General features: G+C 54.4%; 2 protein-coding genes across 4 annotated transcripts; both read right to left on the minus strand.

Moving 5' to 3' along the window:
- Positions 1 to 746: 746 nt before the first annotated feature.
- On the minus strand, positions 747 to 3,580 carry MCEMP1 (mast cell expressed membrane protein 1). 2 transcript variants are annotated; one of them, XM_043590210.1, is made up of 7 exons: positions 3,280 to 3,580; positions 2,838 to 2,975; positions 2,184 to 2,312; positions 1,907 to 1,957; positions 1,682 to 1,828; positions 1,339 to 1,404; positions 747 to 1,229 (listed from the first exon to the last, which is right to left on the minus strand). In XM_043590210.1, the coding sequence occupies exons 1-7, from the start codon at positions 3,386 to 3,388 to the stop codon at positions 1,213 to 1,215; spliced, it is 657 nt and encodes a 218-aa protein (XP_043446145.1). In that variant the 5' UTR covers positions 3,389 to 3,580; the 3' UTR covers positions 747 to 1,212. The 2 variants fall into 2 exon arrangements, with proteins under 2 accessions (XP_043446145.1, XP_043446146.1); XM_043590211.1 differs by having other exon boundaries at positions 3,295 to 3,574.
- Positions 3,581 to 9,015: 5,435 nt separating this feature from the next.
- RETN (resistin) lies at positions 9,016 to 10,637 on the minus strand. 2 transcript variants are annotated; one of them, XM_043590214.1, is made up of 4 exons: positions 10,486 to 10,637; positions 10,179 to 10,303; positions 9,729 to 9,806; positions 9,016 to 9,214 (listed from the first exon to the last, which is right to left on the minus strand). In XM_043590214.1, the coding sequence occupies exons 2-4, from the start codon at positions 10,291 to 10,293 to the stop codon at positions 9,078 to 9,080; spliced, it is 330 nt and encodes a 109-aa protein (XP_043446149.1). In that variant the 5' UTR covers positions 10,294 to 10,303; positions 10,486 to 10,637; the 3' UTR covers positions 9,016 to 9,077. The 2 variants fall into 2 exon arrangements, with proteins under 2 accessions (XP_043446149.1, XP_043446148.1); XM_043590213.1 differs by having other exon boundaries at positions 10,179 to 10,353.
- Positions 10,638 to 13,301: the final 2,664 nt, after the last annotated feature.

The following is a 13,301-nucleotide window of genomic DNA, read 5'->3' on the forward strand; positions in this document are numbered from 1 at the left end:
ACATGTTCTCTCAGGGACACACGTCTGCCCGTGTGCACAGGTCCATTTGTCTTAGGGACAAACGTTTGCCTGTGGACACGTTCTCTTAGGGGACATACGTCCACGAGCCAGGGCACAGTGCACTTAGGGGCATGCGCACTCACGAATACATGCTCAGTGGGCATATACACTCAGGAATAGTTACACCCGTGGGGACATGCTTAACGGTTCAGATGTATCTGTGGGTCCCCCTACAGTTAGGGAGACATTGTTAATTTTTTTTAATGTTTATTTTTGAGAGAGAGAGAGAGAGAGAGAGAGAGAACGCGAGTGGGGGAGGGGCAGAGAGAGAGGGAGACACAGAATCCGAAGCAGGTTCCAGGCTCCGAGCTGTCAGCACAGAGCCGGACGCGGGGCTCGAACCCACGAACTGGGAAATCATGACCTGAGCCGAAGTCTGACGCTTAACCGACTGAGCCACCCAGGAGCCCCACTTAGGGAAACAGTGTATATCTCGGGCCACAAACCCTACTGGGCACACAGTCTTAGGCACGGAGACTGTTCCTCGCTGGGTACAAGTTCATGGGCACAAAAGGACCCATTCAGGGCATTCATGCTCACACATGCTCGTGCCCCCAGGGCTCCTGGTTATCACGTCCGCGTGCTTGCTGTGTGACTTTCCTCATCCCTTAATACTTGCAGACCCTCCGCCACCGGGTCCCCACCCCCACCCCCAGATGCTCCCAGGAACAGATCTGAAAGCCACATTCTTTCCCATTGGCCTTTATCATCACAAATCACAAAACGTGAGTGCAGAAACAAGGGAACGACAAATGTACCCGCTCTGCACACCCTCGGTGACATAATCAGTCACACACTGACACCCACCTGTTCACACAACACAGGGAGTGACGGGGTACACACTCAACACCCGCAGTTACAGTGATGTAGGGGGTGCTCCACACACACACACGCATGCACACACACACACACACAGCTCCATGACATTCACACACAACATATCACAGGACATTCACACGTGTTCACAGTGCAACACGTGTTACCAACACCCACACCCAGGCTGACACACTTCTGCGGTCCTTGCTGACACAGCCGCCCACTGTGTCATGTGTTATCGCTCCCATGACGCCATGAGGCACACATGCGGCCGTCTTCACGGGGAAGTGCAGCCCCGTCCTCCAAGCTGCAGCCTGGGTGTCAATGTCTTCTCATTTATTGAGCTGTGGGCTCTGAGCAGGATGAAGACCCAAGGTCAGGCAGATACCTCCCCCCCCCCCCGAGAGAAATCAGGGCCAGAAATGTGGCTCCCTCCTCATCCACCTCCCTAGCCCAACTTACGTGGCTGCGGCTTCTTCTCTAGTATCTTGGAGATTTCATGTAATTTAGTCTTGATTTGGCTTAAGTCTGGGGGCAGGGGGACAGGAGAAAGCTGGTCTGGGCCTCAGACAAGGTCCTCACCTTTATTGGAAGCCTCTTCCCTGCCCACCCCGCCCCCACCCCAGCCTGGTGTTGCAGAGCCCATGTACTTGGCCTTCCCTTTTTAAATATCCCCGCCCAGAGGGTGACTCCATCACCCCCTAAACCCTGAGCACTGGGAGGGCAGACCCCTGCTGTCGCCTCCCCCAATCCCCCAGCGCCCAGCATGAGACAAAGCCCGCCCAGTAAGGGTCTGCAAGGGCACCTGTTGACAGCGTCTTCACTTTCTCATTCCCCATGTGGACATTTCTCTTGATCATGTCAATGTCCTGCCTGGCCTCCGTGATGAGCTGCCGGATGCTGCTCCAGCCCTGTTTCTGCTCCTCCTGACACTGTTGTCCCGAGATGGAGACTGAGGCAAGAAACAGACACGTGTGAATCACCGCTGCCCACCCCAACCCCATGGGCCTCCCCCAGGTCCCACCCTTACCATTCTGGAGCTCCCTTTTCACGACCAGCAGCTCCTGGGACACCTCAGAATCTGTTCAGGAGGAGGGGCGGGGGAGGCAGGAACACCCTTGAAGCGCTCCCAGTTGGGCTGTCCTGGGAACAAGGGTGGGGGAAGGGAGAACAACAAGGGAGAAGGGAGACAGGGTGGGAACACGGGGCCTCCCCCACCTCCCGAGGCCCCCCTTTACGCCGCCCCAGCCCCTCCCCACCCACCAAAGAACGACAAAAAGGAAAGTGAAACCGAAGACCCTACTCACTCTTCACCAGGACCAAGGCCAAGAGAACGATGCAGAACAGGGCAAGGAGGATGTACAGGCTCAGGGTGGCTCTGTGCAGCCAACGAGGGACCTGGGCAGAGTCTGGGGCCGGCCTCGACCAGGCTGGGACTGGAGCAGAGGCAGGACAGGTGACCTCCAGGGCCCAACACTGCCGCTTAGACGGTCGGCACTGACTCTACACTGAGCTCCGACTCAGAGCTGTCTCACCTGCTCCCACTCCTGCCGATACAGCCACTGCGACCACCAGCATGCACCCCGCCCACAGCCACCAGTAGTTGTCCATAACGCTGTCACCATCAGGTCTCCCCCTTGCCATCCCCTTCACCAGCACTCACAACATCAGCAGCAGCTGTCACTGAAGCCCATCCACCTCAGTGCCTGTCGTTATCAGCACTGTCCCCAGCAACAAGTCTCATCAGCTCTTGTCTAGGTGGTTCCTTCCTGATATCACCTCACCAACATTACCCACACTGTCACCAACACTGCCACCAACACCAGTACCACTCGCATCATCATCACCACCTGTGGAGCTACCCCCCCCCCCCCACTGTAACTCACAAGCCCTGAGGCCACCACGCCCCACACCATTGCCCCAGGCCTCCTCACAGTGCCCTTGTTCCCGTGATGTCCTACCAGGGGCCCCTCCCGAGGCTGTGAGGTGCGGGCTGGCAGGTGGCTGCTTGCCTCGATTCTTGGGTGGTGAATGGCTGCCCCTTGGTTGCTCCTGGTTTCTGAAGGTCAAGGTGATATTCTCATAGTCAGGGTCTGCACCTATAGGTGGGTCAGTGAGAATGGAAACCTGCCTGGGGCTCTGGGGCTGGGGTGGGGGTCAGAGGGGGGCTCAGAGATCTTGGCTCAACCAAACCCCTGCAGATAACAGATTTCTGGGGATAAAAGAGAAGGAATGGGGAAACAAGATCTGCTTCTTGGTTAGGTGGAGAGGGCGTGTGTGAGTGTTTGGGGGGTACACGTACACACGTGCCTTTTGGGGTAGGGGAGGGAGCCCTGTGACCCAGCTTTCAGCCCCTTACCTCTCCCATCCCAACCTCTCCCTCCTGCCGTCTCCCCTCCCCGCCTTGAGGTACCGAACCTTCCTTATGGTCTGGGGCCCTCTGTTTCTTGTCTTTGAAGGCTGCTGCTTGCATCCTGACCTCCTGATTCAAGCAGATTTCCTCAGACCCCATGGTTCCCAGTCTGCCAATTTGCCCCCACACACCCCACCCACCGGAAGGTGTCACGGCAGATGAGGAAATCTCTGGGTTGAGGGTGGGGGGAGGAGAGGTCAGCCTCCTCTTTTCGGTGATCTGGGACCCTCTGACCCTGGGGCATCCTCTCCTCCCCTCCCAGATCCAGAGGGTCTTAGGAGTCCAGAAGTCTCACGGAGGGTCAAGCAGAGAAGCCCATGGACCCAGAGACAGGACAGAACGGTCAGGAACCCGTGGCAGTCATCCTGTTGCAATATACAAATGTATCATCAGGCTTACACAATGTGACATGTCAATTTTGCTCAATGTAAATAAATTCAAAAGAATTTAAAGGATGATCAAGAACTTTACAGGAAGCTGTGTGTGTGTGTGTCTCCCCAAATGAACTTTGTCCCCTGCCCCTCTCAGGAGAAAACCTGGGGCACCTGGGATCCCCACCTTTTAGGTTTGAGGCAGCCGGGCTTGGAAGCAGGATTCCTGAGCCTGCCACGTCTTTCTCCCCCCGGCCCCAGTCCCACCCCTCAGCTCCACCCCAAGAATTCTGCTTCTTTAAGGCCCCATGGGAGGAAAGGAACGGAATTAAGGCAAGAGGACCAATTACTGGAGCCCCACCCACATCTGGGACTGAAGCCAGACCCACGCCTTGACCTAACCCTGGATGTGGTGTCCCCTGTCCCCGGGTCCCCAGACAGAGACTAACTGGAAACACTCACTCTCATCCACACATCTGCTCATCTACCCACACTCACACACACTCCCAAATACCCTTATGCATCTGCTCACGTATTCACATGGCTTGCTCATTGGCATGCCTCTACATGTGCTTGCCCTAGAGAAATATCCATATTCATGCATTCACAGGGTGGCACTCTGTCTAGATGTCTTAGAGCTCTCTTTGTCTGTGACCTTGAAGACTGGAGATAAAAATGAGACAACGTGTACAGGGAATTTTCTCTTTAACTTTAGAACAGTGCCTTCTGGTAGAAATGTAATGTAAACCACATCTCCAGTTTAAAATTTTCTGGGGGCGCCTGGGTGGCTCAGTCGGTTAAGCGGCCGACTTCAACTCAGGTCACGATCTCACGGTCCGTGAGTTCGAGCCCCACATTGGGCTCTGGGCTGATGGCTCAGAGCCCGGAGCCTGCTTCAGATTCTGTGTCTCCCTCTCTCTCCCTCCCTCCCCCATTCATGTTCTGTCTCTCTCTGTCTCAAAAATAAATAAACGTTAAAAAAACTTTTTTTTAAATCATCTTAAAATTTTCTAGCAGCCACATTAAAAAGATAACAAAAAGACAGACAGTTAATTTTATTTTTTTTTTTAATTTTTTTTTCAACATTTATTTATTTTTGGGACAGAGAGAGACAGAGCATGAACCGGGGAGGGGCAGAGAGAGAGGGAGACACAGAATCGGAAACAGGCTCCAGGCTCTGAGCCATCAGCCCAGAGCCCGACGCGGGGCTCGAACTCACGGACCGCGAGATCGTGACCTGGCTGAAGTCGGACGCTTAACCGACTGCGCCACCCAGGCGCCCCGACAGACAGTTAATTTTAATAATGTATTGTACTTAGCATAGTACAATTATCACTTCAGCATGTAGACGAGACTAAAAAATTATTGAGATGTTTTTGGTTTTTGGTTTTGAGACCTTTCGGTTTTGGCTCTGAGACCTTTTTTTGGTACTAAATCCTTGAAAACAAACGTGTCTTGTGTTTACAGTTAAGGCACATTTCAAGTATTTGATGGCTGCCCTACTGGACGGCGCTGGTCTAGACTATTGACGAAGTTTTGGGGTGATGGGTCCAGAGCCGACGGCCAAGAAAGAATTCTTAAAGATGTCTTGGTGCAAAAAAAGGTGATTTTATTAAAGCATGGGGACAGGACGCCTGCGCAAAAAGAGCTGCGCTGGGGTTGTGACAGGTAACTCAAATATATCCTCATTTGGGAGGGAATCAGGGATGGAGTAAGTCTCTAAGGAATTTTGGAAGCAAGGATTCCAGGACCTTGCGGGGCTGGCTGTTGCTAGGGAAACACCATTTGTTACTGTTTGATAAAACCTCAGTCACGGGACCCTTCAGATGTATATGGGGGAGGGGCCAGAAGCTGGGAGGATGGTTGCCAGCATATATCTTGGGGCAGTTGAGATAAAGGAAGTTGATTTACAAGATCCTTGAGGTAGGGATCGTGTTAAGCTAAGGGTTTGTTTTTTTTTTTTGCCCCCAGGAAAGTGTCATCCTTGAGGCAGCTGAGCTCCTAGAGGGAGGTCCCTCTGCTGGTTTCAAGGACTTATCAACGGGCTGTAGGCAGTACGCGGATTTGATTTTTCATTTGCCTTAGTTTCCCACCTCACCACGGCAAGCACTTAAACCCCTTTCCTTTGTTCTTGGGTAGCTGGGAGTGTCCAAGGAATATCACACAGATCCCACCGGGGCGAGGGGGGTGGGGTGGGGTGGGGTGCTAGCTTGTGCTCAGCCAGCCTGGTGCTCCCTCATCAGCTACCCTAGTTTCCTCCCTTTGGAACAATAAGTAAAAGAGAATTTAAAAGACTTTTATGTGTGAGAAGTATGTTTTAGCTCTTAAATGTGTGATTAAACTGTTCTCTAAACTATTGCCAACCTTGTCTGCTCAGAGATTGGTTTAGTAGTGATTAGATGGCAGGGGCGCCCGGGTGCCTCAGTCGGTTGGGCCGGCCAACTTCGGCTCAGGTCATGATCTCATGGTTCATGGGTGCGAGCCCTGCGTCGGGTTCTGTGCTGAGAGCTCAGAGCCTGGAGCCTGCTTGGGAATCTGCGACTCTCCCTCTCTCTCTGTCCCCTTCCCAGCTCATGCTCTGTCTCTCAAAAAATAAATAGACGTTAAAAAAATTTTTTTAAAAAAATAGTGATTAGATGGCAGCTCCTCCCTCTGACCTTAGAAAGAAGTCAGCAACTGAGGAATTCAACTCCCTTTCCTGATGTAACAGCCGCGGAGCAGCCGGACCAATGGGCAGCTGGCTCTGCTGTGATGGACAGGTGCAGGGGGTGGGGCCGAAGCACCGCACCTTACGGAAGCTCAGTTGAAGCCAAGACCAGACTCCAGCCCTCTGGCAAAATGGTAGCTGTGAGACTGGAGGCCCACAAGCAGTCATGAGAGGGCTCTGTGGGGTTCCCTGATCAGCCCCTGCCATGGAGTAATAGTCTCAGTTTTCTCTTAAGAAAGAATATGCGTCTCAAGTCCAACCGACCGTAAACCAGAGGTTGGTTTAGAGTGGGCACATGATCCAGGCCCAGCCAATCAGAGTCTAAGATTTGACACAGGGGTGGGCAAATGAGCCAGAGTCAGCCAATGAAGCTCAGGCCCGGGACTTTTGTTGCATTTACCAGGAAAAAAAGGCATTTCGTCTTTTTTCCTCTCCACTGGGACTCTCAGAGACTGGGAAGATGTAAGCCTGGAGCTGTGATGGGGAAGGAGCTGCTGAGAGAGAAGCCAGCACTGAGGAAAGCAGACCGGAGAGGCAGTCGGGTCCTGGAGGCATCATCTGATACCTGGATCCAGCCATACCTGAATCCATTGTTCTACCCTGAGCCTCTCAGTTACATAACCCAGAAATTTCCTTTTACTTTTGCTCACACTAGTTTGAAGTGGCATTTGTGGCACTTGCAACTAGACCAATCTTGGCTGCCTCAGGGGGCTGGGCAGTTGGCAAATGAGGAAATGGAGGCTTAAGAAAGGAGCTTGTCTGTCCAAGTGTGCACTGTGGGACAGAGAATGACTGTGTTGGAAGTGAAGTCTCTGAAGAGTGCCTTCTTGGGGTCCAGATACAGGGGGGCAATTGAGTGGGACTTGGAGGTAAAGACTCATTCTGATCAGAATCTGGGGACAAAGGAGGGCACCCCCCTCCACATCCGTGAGGGGGCGGGACAGGCCAGGTACTAGACTCAACTTCTCTCCTCCTCAACACACTTCTGACCCAGTGGTCCCACCTCAACCCCATGGCCGCCGTGGGGTTAGGAGGGAGGACCTAGGAGAGGAACCTCTGGATTGGGGTCTGGGTGGGCTCCAGGGGCAACAGGACTGTTTGTGATGTCAGCTTATGGCCGCCAGGAGCAGACAGGAGGCTGTGGCATCGTAGGAGGTGGGTGGCGGTGGAAGAAGAGTCCAAAATATCTTGAAAACCAGGGTCCCACCCCATTGCCCATTCCCAAGTCCCTGGAGCGTGCTGCTGGGGACTGTGACATTTGAGGCTGGGGTCCCTTTCAAGACCGGGCACCAAGTGTTCTGAAGTCTGAGTCTGTGTCTTTCAAGGGACTGGGTTTTAAGATAATTTAAAACTATCTTAACTAATAGGATTATTATTTGATAATAATAACACTAATAATAATAAATTAGGATTAGGAGTCCCAGGGAACTGGGCTCTGAATCACCAGATTTGTGCCCCCAGGAAGCTGTGCAGGGGTCACACGTGACTCATCTTCTGGGTCAGAATTCAGACTGAGAACGCTGTCATTCCAGGCTGGGATGGGGACTCTGTCCAGGGCTTAAATATGTCTATGTGTCTATGCGCCTCTTTCCACGGGCACACCTTTGTGATTCAGGGGTGCCTCCTTGTGCCTACGTGTGTGTATGTGTGTGTGTGTGTGTGTGTGTGTAGGCGTGGTGTATCCCTGTGTGACCATAGTAACTGGGTTGTGTACTGTGTGTACATGGCCATGTGTAACTGTGTCTGGACATGGAGGGTGTGCACCTGCGTGGGGTATCCCCGTGCGTATGTGGTTATTTATTTAACAGACATTTCCTGAGTGCCTACTAGCGCCAGGGATACACCAAAGAGCGGACAAGTACCCTGCACTCTGTTTTCATATTCAAGTGTCCGTGAGGGTGTATATACCGCGGGTTGTTGACTAACTCCTCGAAACTGCGCCTGCAAGTGTGAAAACGTGAACTCGCGGTTCGTGGCCTCAGGGAAGAGTTCTCAGCCGGCTCCGGTGGAGATTCCTGCCTGTCCACGGCCTGGCTTTGCCTGTGCCTTGAGGGACCCTCAATGAGGTTGGGGAGTGAGGGATGGGGGCTCAGGACTCTGGGCTGAGACGTGATTCAGGGGTCCACCTTGACCCTGGGCCTACTGGGGGCTTGGGGGGCCTGGAGTGTATGAGGGATGGCGGGGCGGGGGTCCCCGTGCCGTCCAGACCTAGACCCCTGATGAAGCCTCGTTGTGGGGGCTGGGGCAGAATGAACCAGCGCCTTCCTGGAAGGCCAGAAACCCGAGGGTGATCGTCAAAGTGGCCTCAAAGGTAACACCCACTTCCCCTCCTGAAGGAGGCCATGCTCCTTGGGTGTGAGTGTCCTTATAGAGGAAGTTGAGGCCCTCTTCTCCGAGGCAGAGGTGGGGACAAACATGGCAAGAGGGGGATGGCCAGAAGAAAGCCACGGGCGCCGCCCCCCGGCCACCGCCTCCCTCCAGCGTCTAGGTGCCCCGGTCTTTTCGGAGACGCCAGCTCTCGCCCCCAAACCCCACCAAGACGGCGCGGCGCCCAGCCCCTCGCCATCGTCTTCTCAGGATTTATTTCCAGCCCCGCCCCTCCGAGGCCCGTCCCCGCCCCTCTGAGGCCTGGCCACGCCCCATCTGAAGCCCGTCCCCGCCCCTCTGAGGCCTGGCCACGCCCCCCAGCCCGAGCCGCGCTCGTGCGACCTCAGGCAGGGGCCTGCACGCGACAGCAGCGAGCCCCCGTCCAGTCCATGCCCGCGCACTGGCAGTGGCAGGTGGTCTCGGCGCGCACGTCCCACGAGCCGCAGGCGGAGCCACAAGTGCAGGCGGTGACGGCGAAGCCTGCGGGCGACAGGGGAGGGAGCTTGGCCCCGAGCCCGAGGCTACGGGCCTGGGGGTCGGAGGGGGCTGGAGGCTCCAACACCTGGGAATGGGGGCCGCAGTGCTTGCGGCAGGGAGGCTGGCGGCTGGGGGGCCTGGACTCTCCAGTGTCCTAAGGAAATGCGGTCCCGGAGCGGGGGCGCGGGGAGGGCTGGAGCTGCAGACCAGGACTCCAGGGAAGTGGACTCAAGCAACCGAGGCTGGGGGCGCCTGGGGGGGGGGGCTCAGCTGGTTAAACCTCGGACTCAGCTCAGGATCCCAGGGTTGTGGGATCGAGCTTCGCGTTGGGCTCCTGCTGAGCCTGGAGCCTGCTTGGGATCCTCTGTCTCCCTCTCTCTCTGCCCCTCCCTTCCTCTGTCTCTCTCAAAATAAAGAAACCTTTAAAGGGAAAGAAATAGAGGCTGGTCTTAGGGGGAGGGGGTACGGGGTACTGGGAATATAACTGAGAGCCTGGACAAAGGACTTCTGTACTCACCTAAGGGGCAGGTGGCCAAGTCACCCCTGGAGGTGACGGTTCGGCAGTTCAGGCCGATAGTCCTTATTATCTCAAGGACTGTGGGAGAAGAAGGGACCGAATGAGACCAAGCTGCCCCTCCCCCACTCTCATGCTGCCGGGGTGGTTTGGAGACCCGCCCAGGGGGTCTGGAAAGCGCTTTGGAGGAAGGCCCAGGTGGTGGTGGTGGGGGGGGGGGGGGGGGTGCTGGTGGAGAGCGAGAGCCGTGGGCGGGCAGCTCACCGCCTCCCAGGCTCCCATGAGTGTTTTAGAGGAAGGAGGATTTGGGGCTTCTGCTGAAGGCCCAGCTGCATGGGGGCTGCGGTTGGGTCGGGTCTGGGGGTGAGGTTTGGTTCTAGTTGGGGCTGGCTTCATGGTGGCTCTATGTCAGGAGTTAGAGGGGTTTCTGAGGCCCCTGCTGAGGGTCCTCACTTGAGCGGGTGCCGTCCTGGATCTTCTCATTGATGGCTTCCTCCACCGGACACAGAGACCTGCCACACACCAGCAGCCCCAGGACAGGGAAGAGGAGGAGGGGAAGAGCCTTCATTCCGCAGGCACTGCAAGAGGGAACCAAGACGCCCACAGCTGGGTCCGGGGAGGATGGGGCCTACAGAGCAGGAGGGATATGGAACCCTGGGTCCCTGTAGGGGACGCGGCTGGAGTCCCCGCTTTGCCATGGCCCCCTCGGGCTGGGGCTCTGGGCTGAGCCAGGGCTGGGCTCTGGGCAGCCGTCACTTACCCTCTGGATGGACTCAGCAGGCCAAATCTCGGACACTGATTTCGTGCCCCTGCCACATATCCCTCTTTAAAGCTTCTGAATGTGGAGCTTCCTGTCTTGGCAAAGTTTCTTGGCCCCCTGACCCTCCCATCCCATATCCGGGGCCAAGAGGAAGCCCCCCCCCCCCCCCCCCCCCCCCCCCCCGGCCAGACCCTAGGGGCCTAGGGGTGGGAAGCCCTGCCCCCCTCTCCCCCTGCCACGGTTTCCCCATTCAAGAGCCCCCCCCCCCCCCTTGTCACATCCGGGCTGGGGCTGGTCCAGGAGGTAGTGCCTGGGGCATGATTCCAGAAGCCCTGGTTCCAGACGCTGGGAGTTTGCATGCAGGGGTGGGGAGTGCAGGCGTGTCCAAAATAACCTCCCCGTGTGTGAACTGCATAGGAGGTTTATACCTGGATGCCCATCAACAATGGAATGGATACATTCATGGTTTATTTTCCTTCAATGGAACGATCCGCAACAGATGGTGACAAACGACAGCCCATGGGACAAATCTGGCCCACTGTCTATTTCTGTGCAGCCCAGGAGTTAAGCATGGTTTTATGTTTTTGGGTTTTTTGGGTTTTTTTTTTTTAAATTATTTTTTCAGGGCGAGAGAGACAGAGCGGGAGCGTAGGAGCAAAGAGAGAGAGAGAGAGAGACGCAGAATTCGAAGCAGGCTCCAGGCTCTGAGCTGTCAGCACAGAGCCCGACTGGGCGCTCGAACTCACGAACCGTGAGATTATAACCTGAGCTGAAGTCGGACGCTTAACTGATCGAGCCACCCAGGCGCCCCAGAACCTCATTCCTTTTTATGGCTAATATTCCTCTGTATGGACAGGCCACCTTGTGTTTATCCATTCTTCTGTTAGTTGTCGTGTGCATTGTTTCCACCTATTGGGTGTCGGGAATGATGCCTCTGTAACCATTGGTGTATAAACATCTCTGAATCCCTGCTTTCAGGTTTCTTGGGTATATACCCCGGAGTGGGATTGCTGGATCATATGGCAATTCTATGTTTAACTCTTTGGGGAGCTGCCAAAGAGTTTTTACATTTTTAAATCGTTGGGGGAAAAAAAATGTAATCCTTAGTGACATATGAAACGTATATGAAATTCAAATCCCAGCGCCCATAAATAAAGCATTCTTGGAACGTGGCCATGGCCACTATTTTATAGATTATCTGAGGCTGCTTTTCGTAGGTCAGTGGCAGAGTTGAGAGGTTGTGACAGAGACTGACTATATGGCCTACAGAGGTGAACCTGGCTATATCGGGCCCTTTACAGGAAAAAAAAAAAAAAATTGCCCACCCCGGTCAACAGAAATAAGTATGAATGAGAGATCACGCTGTATCGTTTGCAACTATATGCAACAGTCTGGAAGATTCTCACCATTATAATTGTGAGCAAAAGAATCTGGGCCAGGGGCGCCTGGGTGGCTCAGCTGGTTAAGTAAGCATTCGACTTCGGCTCAGGTCGTGATCTCACAGCCCATGGGTTCGAGCCTTGCTCTGTGCTGACCGCTCAGAGCCTGGAGCCTGTTTCAGATTCTGTGTCTCCCTCTGTCTCTGCCCCTCCCCCGCTCATGTTCTGTCTCTCAAAAATAAACATTAAAAAAAAAGTAAAAAGGTAAAAACAATCCAGACGCAAAAAAAGAATATACCACACAAATTCATATACTAAAAAGGACCAAAAATGGGTGCCTGGGTGGCTTAGTTGGTTGAGTGTCCAACTCTTGGTTTTGGCTCAAGTCAAAATTTCACGGTTCGTGGGTGTAAGCCCCGCGTGGGGCTCTGTGCTAACAGCACGGAGCCTGCTTGGGATTCTCTGTCTCCCTCTCTCTTTGTCCCTCCCCTGTTCACACGATCTCTCTCAAAAATAAATTTGAGGGGCGCCTGGGTGGCTCAGCCAGTTGAGCGACCGACTTCGGCTCAGGGCATGATCTCACTGTTCGTGAGTTCGAGCCCCACGCCGGGCTCTGTGCTGACAGCTCAGAGCCTGGAGCCTGCTTGGGATCCTGTGCCTCCCTCTGTCTCTGCCCCTCCCCCACTCGTGCTCTATCTCTGTCTCAGAAATAAATAAACATTAAAAAAATTAAAAAATAAATTTGAAAAATATACATTAAAAAAAACAAAAGGACCAAAAAAAGAAGAAAGGGAAAAAAAAGCACAACAAATCTATGCTGTTGGGGGATGAAAGTTTCCTGGGGAGTCTGACGAGAAAAGGGCAGATGGAGGGTTTCTGGGAACGGAGTGAAAAATTTGAGCTTACGCTCCGATCCACACCTGTGTCTTTCTGTATGTCGTATTTTGGTGAAAGTGATAGGTGTGTGTGAAATCCCTACGTAAAAACAGCCGTGTACACGAGCCAAAGTATAGGCAATGCTTATTGAGCACCTACTATGTGCCAGATGTGATGTGGTGGGGAGCATGGGGACACCCCTCCCCCCCCTCCCCCCCTCCCCCCCCCCCCCCCCCCCCCCCCCCGCCATGCACTTTGCCCTGTCGGAAGAAGACAGACACCAAGAGAGTGCTCAGTCAGCCTCAACCCCCACCAGTCACTTGTGCCCTGAAGGACAGGAACCCGGTTCTGGGAGAACTTCTGACATTAGAATGTCCCACCCAAGGGACGCCTGGGTGGCTCAGCTGGTTGAGCGTCTGACTCTTGATTTCGGCTCAGGTCATGATGCCACGGTTCATGGGTTCGAGCCCCGCATCGGACTCGGCGCTGACAATGCAGGATTCGCTCTCTCTCCCTCCCTCTGCCCCTCCTCTCCCCCTTTCAAAATAAATAAACTTAAAA

This window comes from Prionailurus bengalensis, chromosome A2 (genome assembly GCF_016509475.1).
Source record: "Prionailurus bengalensis isolate Pbe53 chromosome A2, Fcat_Pben_1.1_paternal_pri, whole genome shotgun sequence".
NCBI lineage: Eukaryota > Metazoa > Chordata > Mammalia > Carnivora > Felidae > Prionailurus > Prionailurus bengalensis.

Excerpts from the sequence above, each read along its gene's own strand:
- MCEMP1 (XM_043590210.1), bottom strand. The coding sequence starts at position 3,388 with ATGGGGTCTGAGGAAATCTGCTTGAATCAGGAGGTCAGGATGCAAGCA. Across the intron at positions 2,313-2,837 it reads AGCCTCGGGAGGGGCCCCTG|TCCCAGCCTGGTCGAGGCCG; the intron begins GTAGGACATCAC and ends CCTCTGCTCCAG. Across the intron at positions 1,958-2,183 it reads GGCCTTGGTCCTGGTGAAGA|ATTCTGAGGTGTCCCAGGAG; the intron begins GTGAGTAGGGTC and ends CCTCCTGAACAG.
- RETN (XM_043590214.1), bottom strand. The coding sequence starts at position 10,293 with ATGAAGGCTCTTCCCCTCCTCCTCTTCCCTGTCCTGGGGCTGCTGGTG. Across the intron at positions 9,807-10,178 it reads CCAGGACGGCACCCGCTCAA|TCCTTGAGATAATAAGGACT; the intron begins GTGAGGACCCTC and ends CTTCTCCCACAG. Across the intron at positions 9,215-9,728 it reads CTTGGCCACCTGCCCCTTAG|GCTTCGCCGTCACCGCCTGC; the intron begins GTGAGTACAGAA and ends TGTCGCCCGCAG.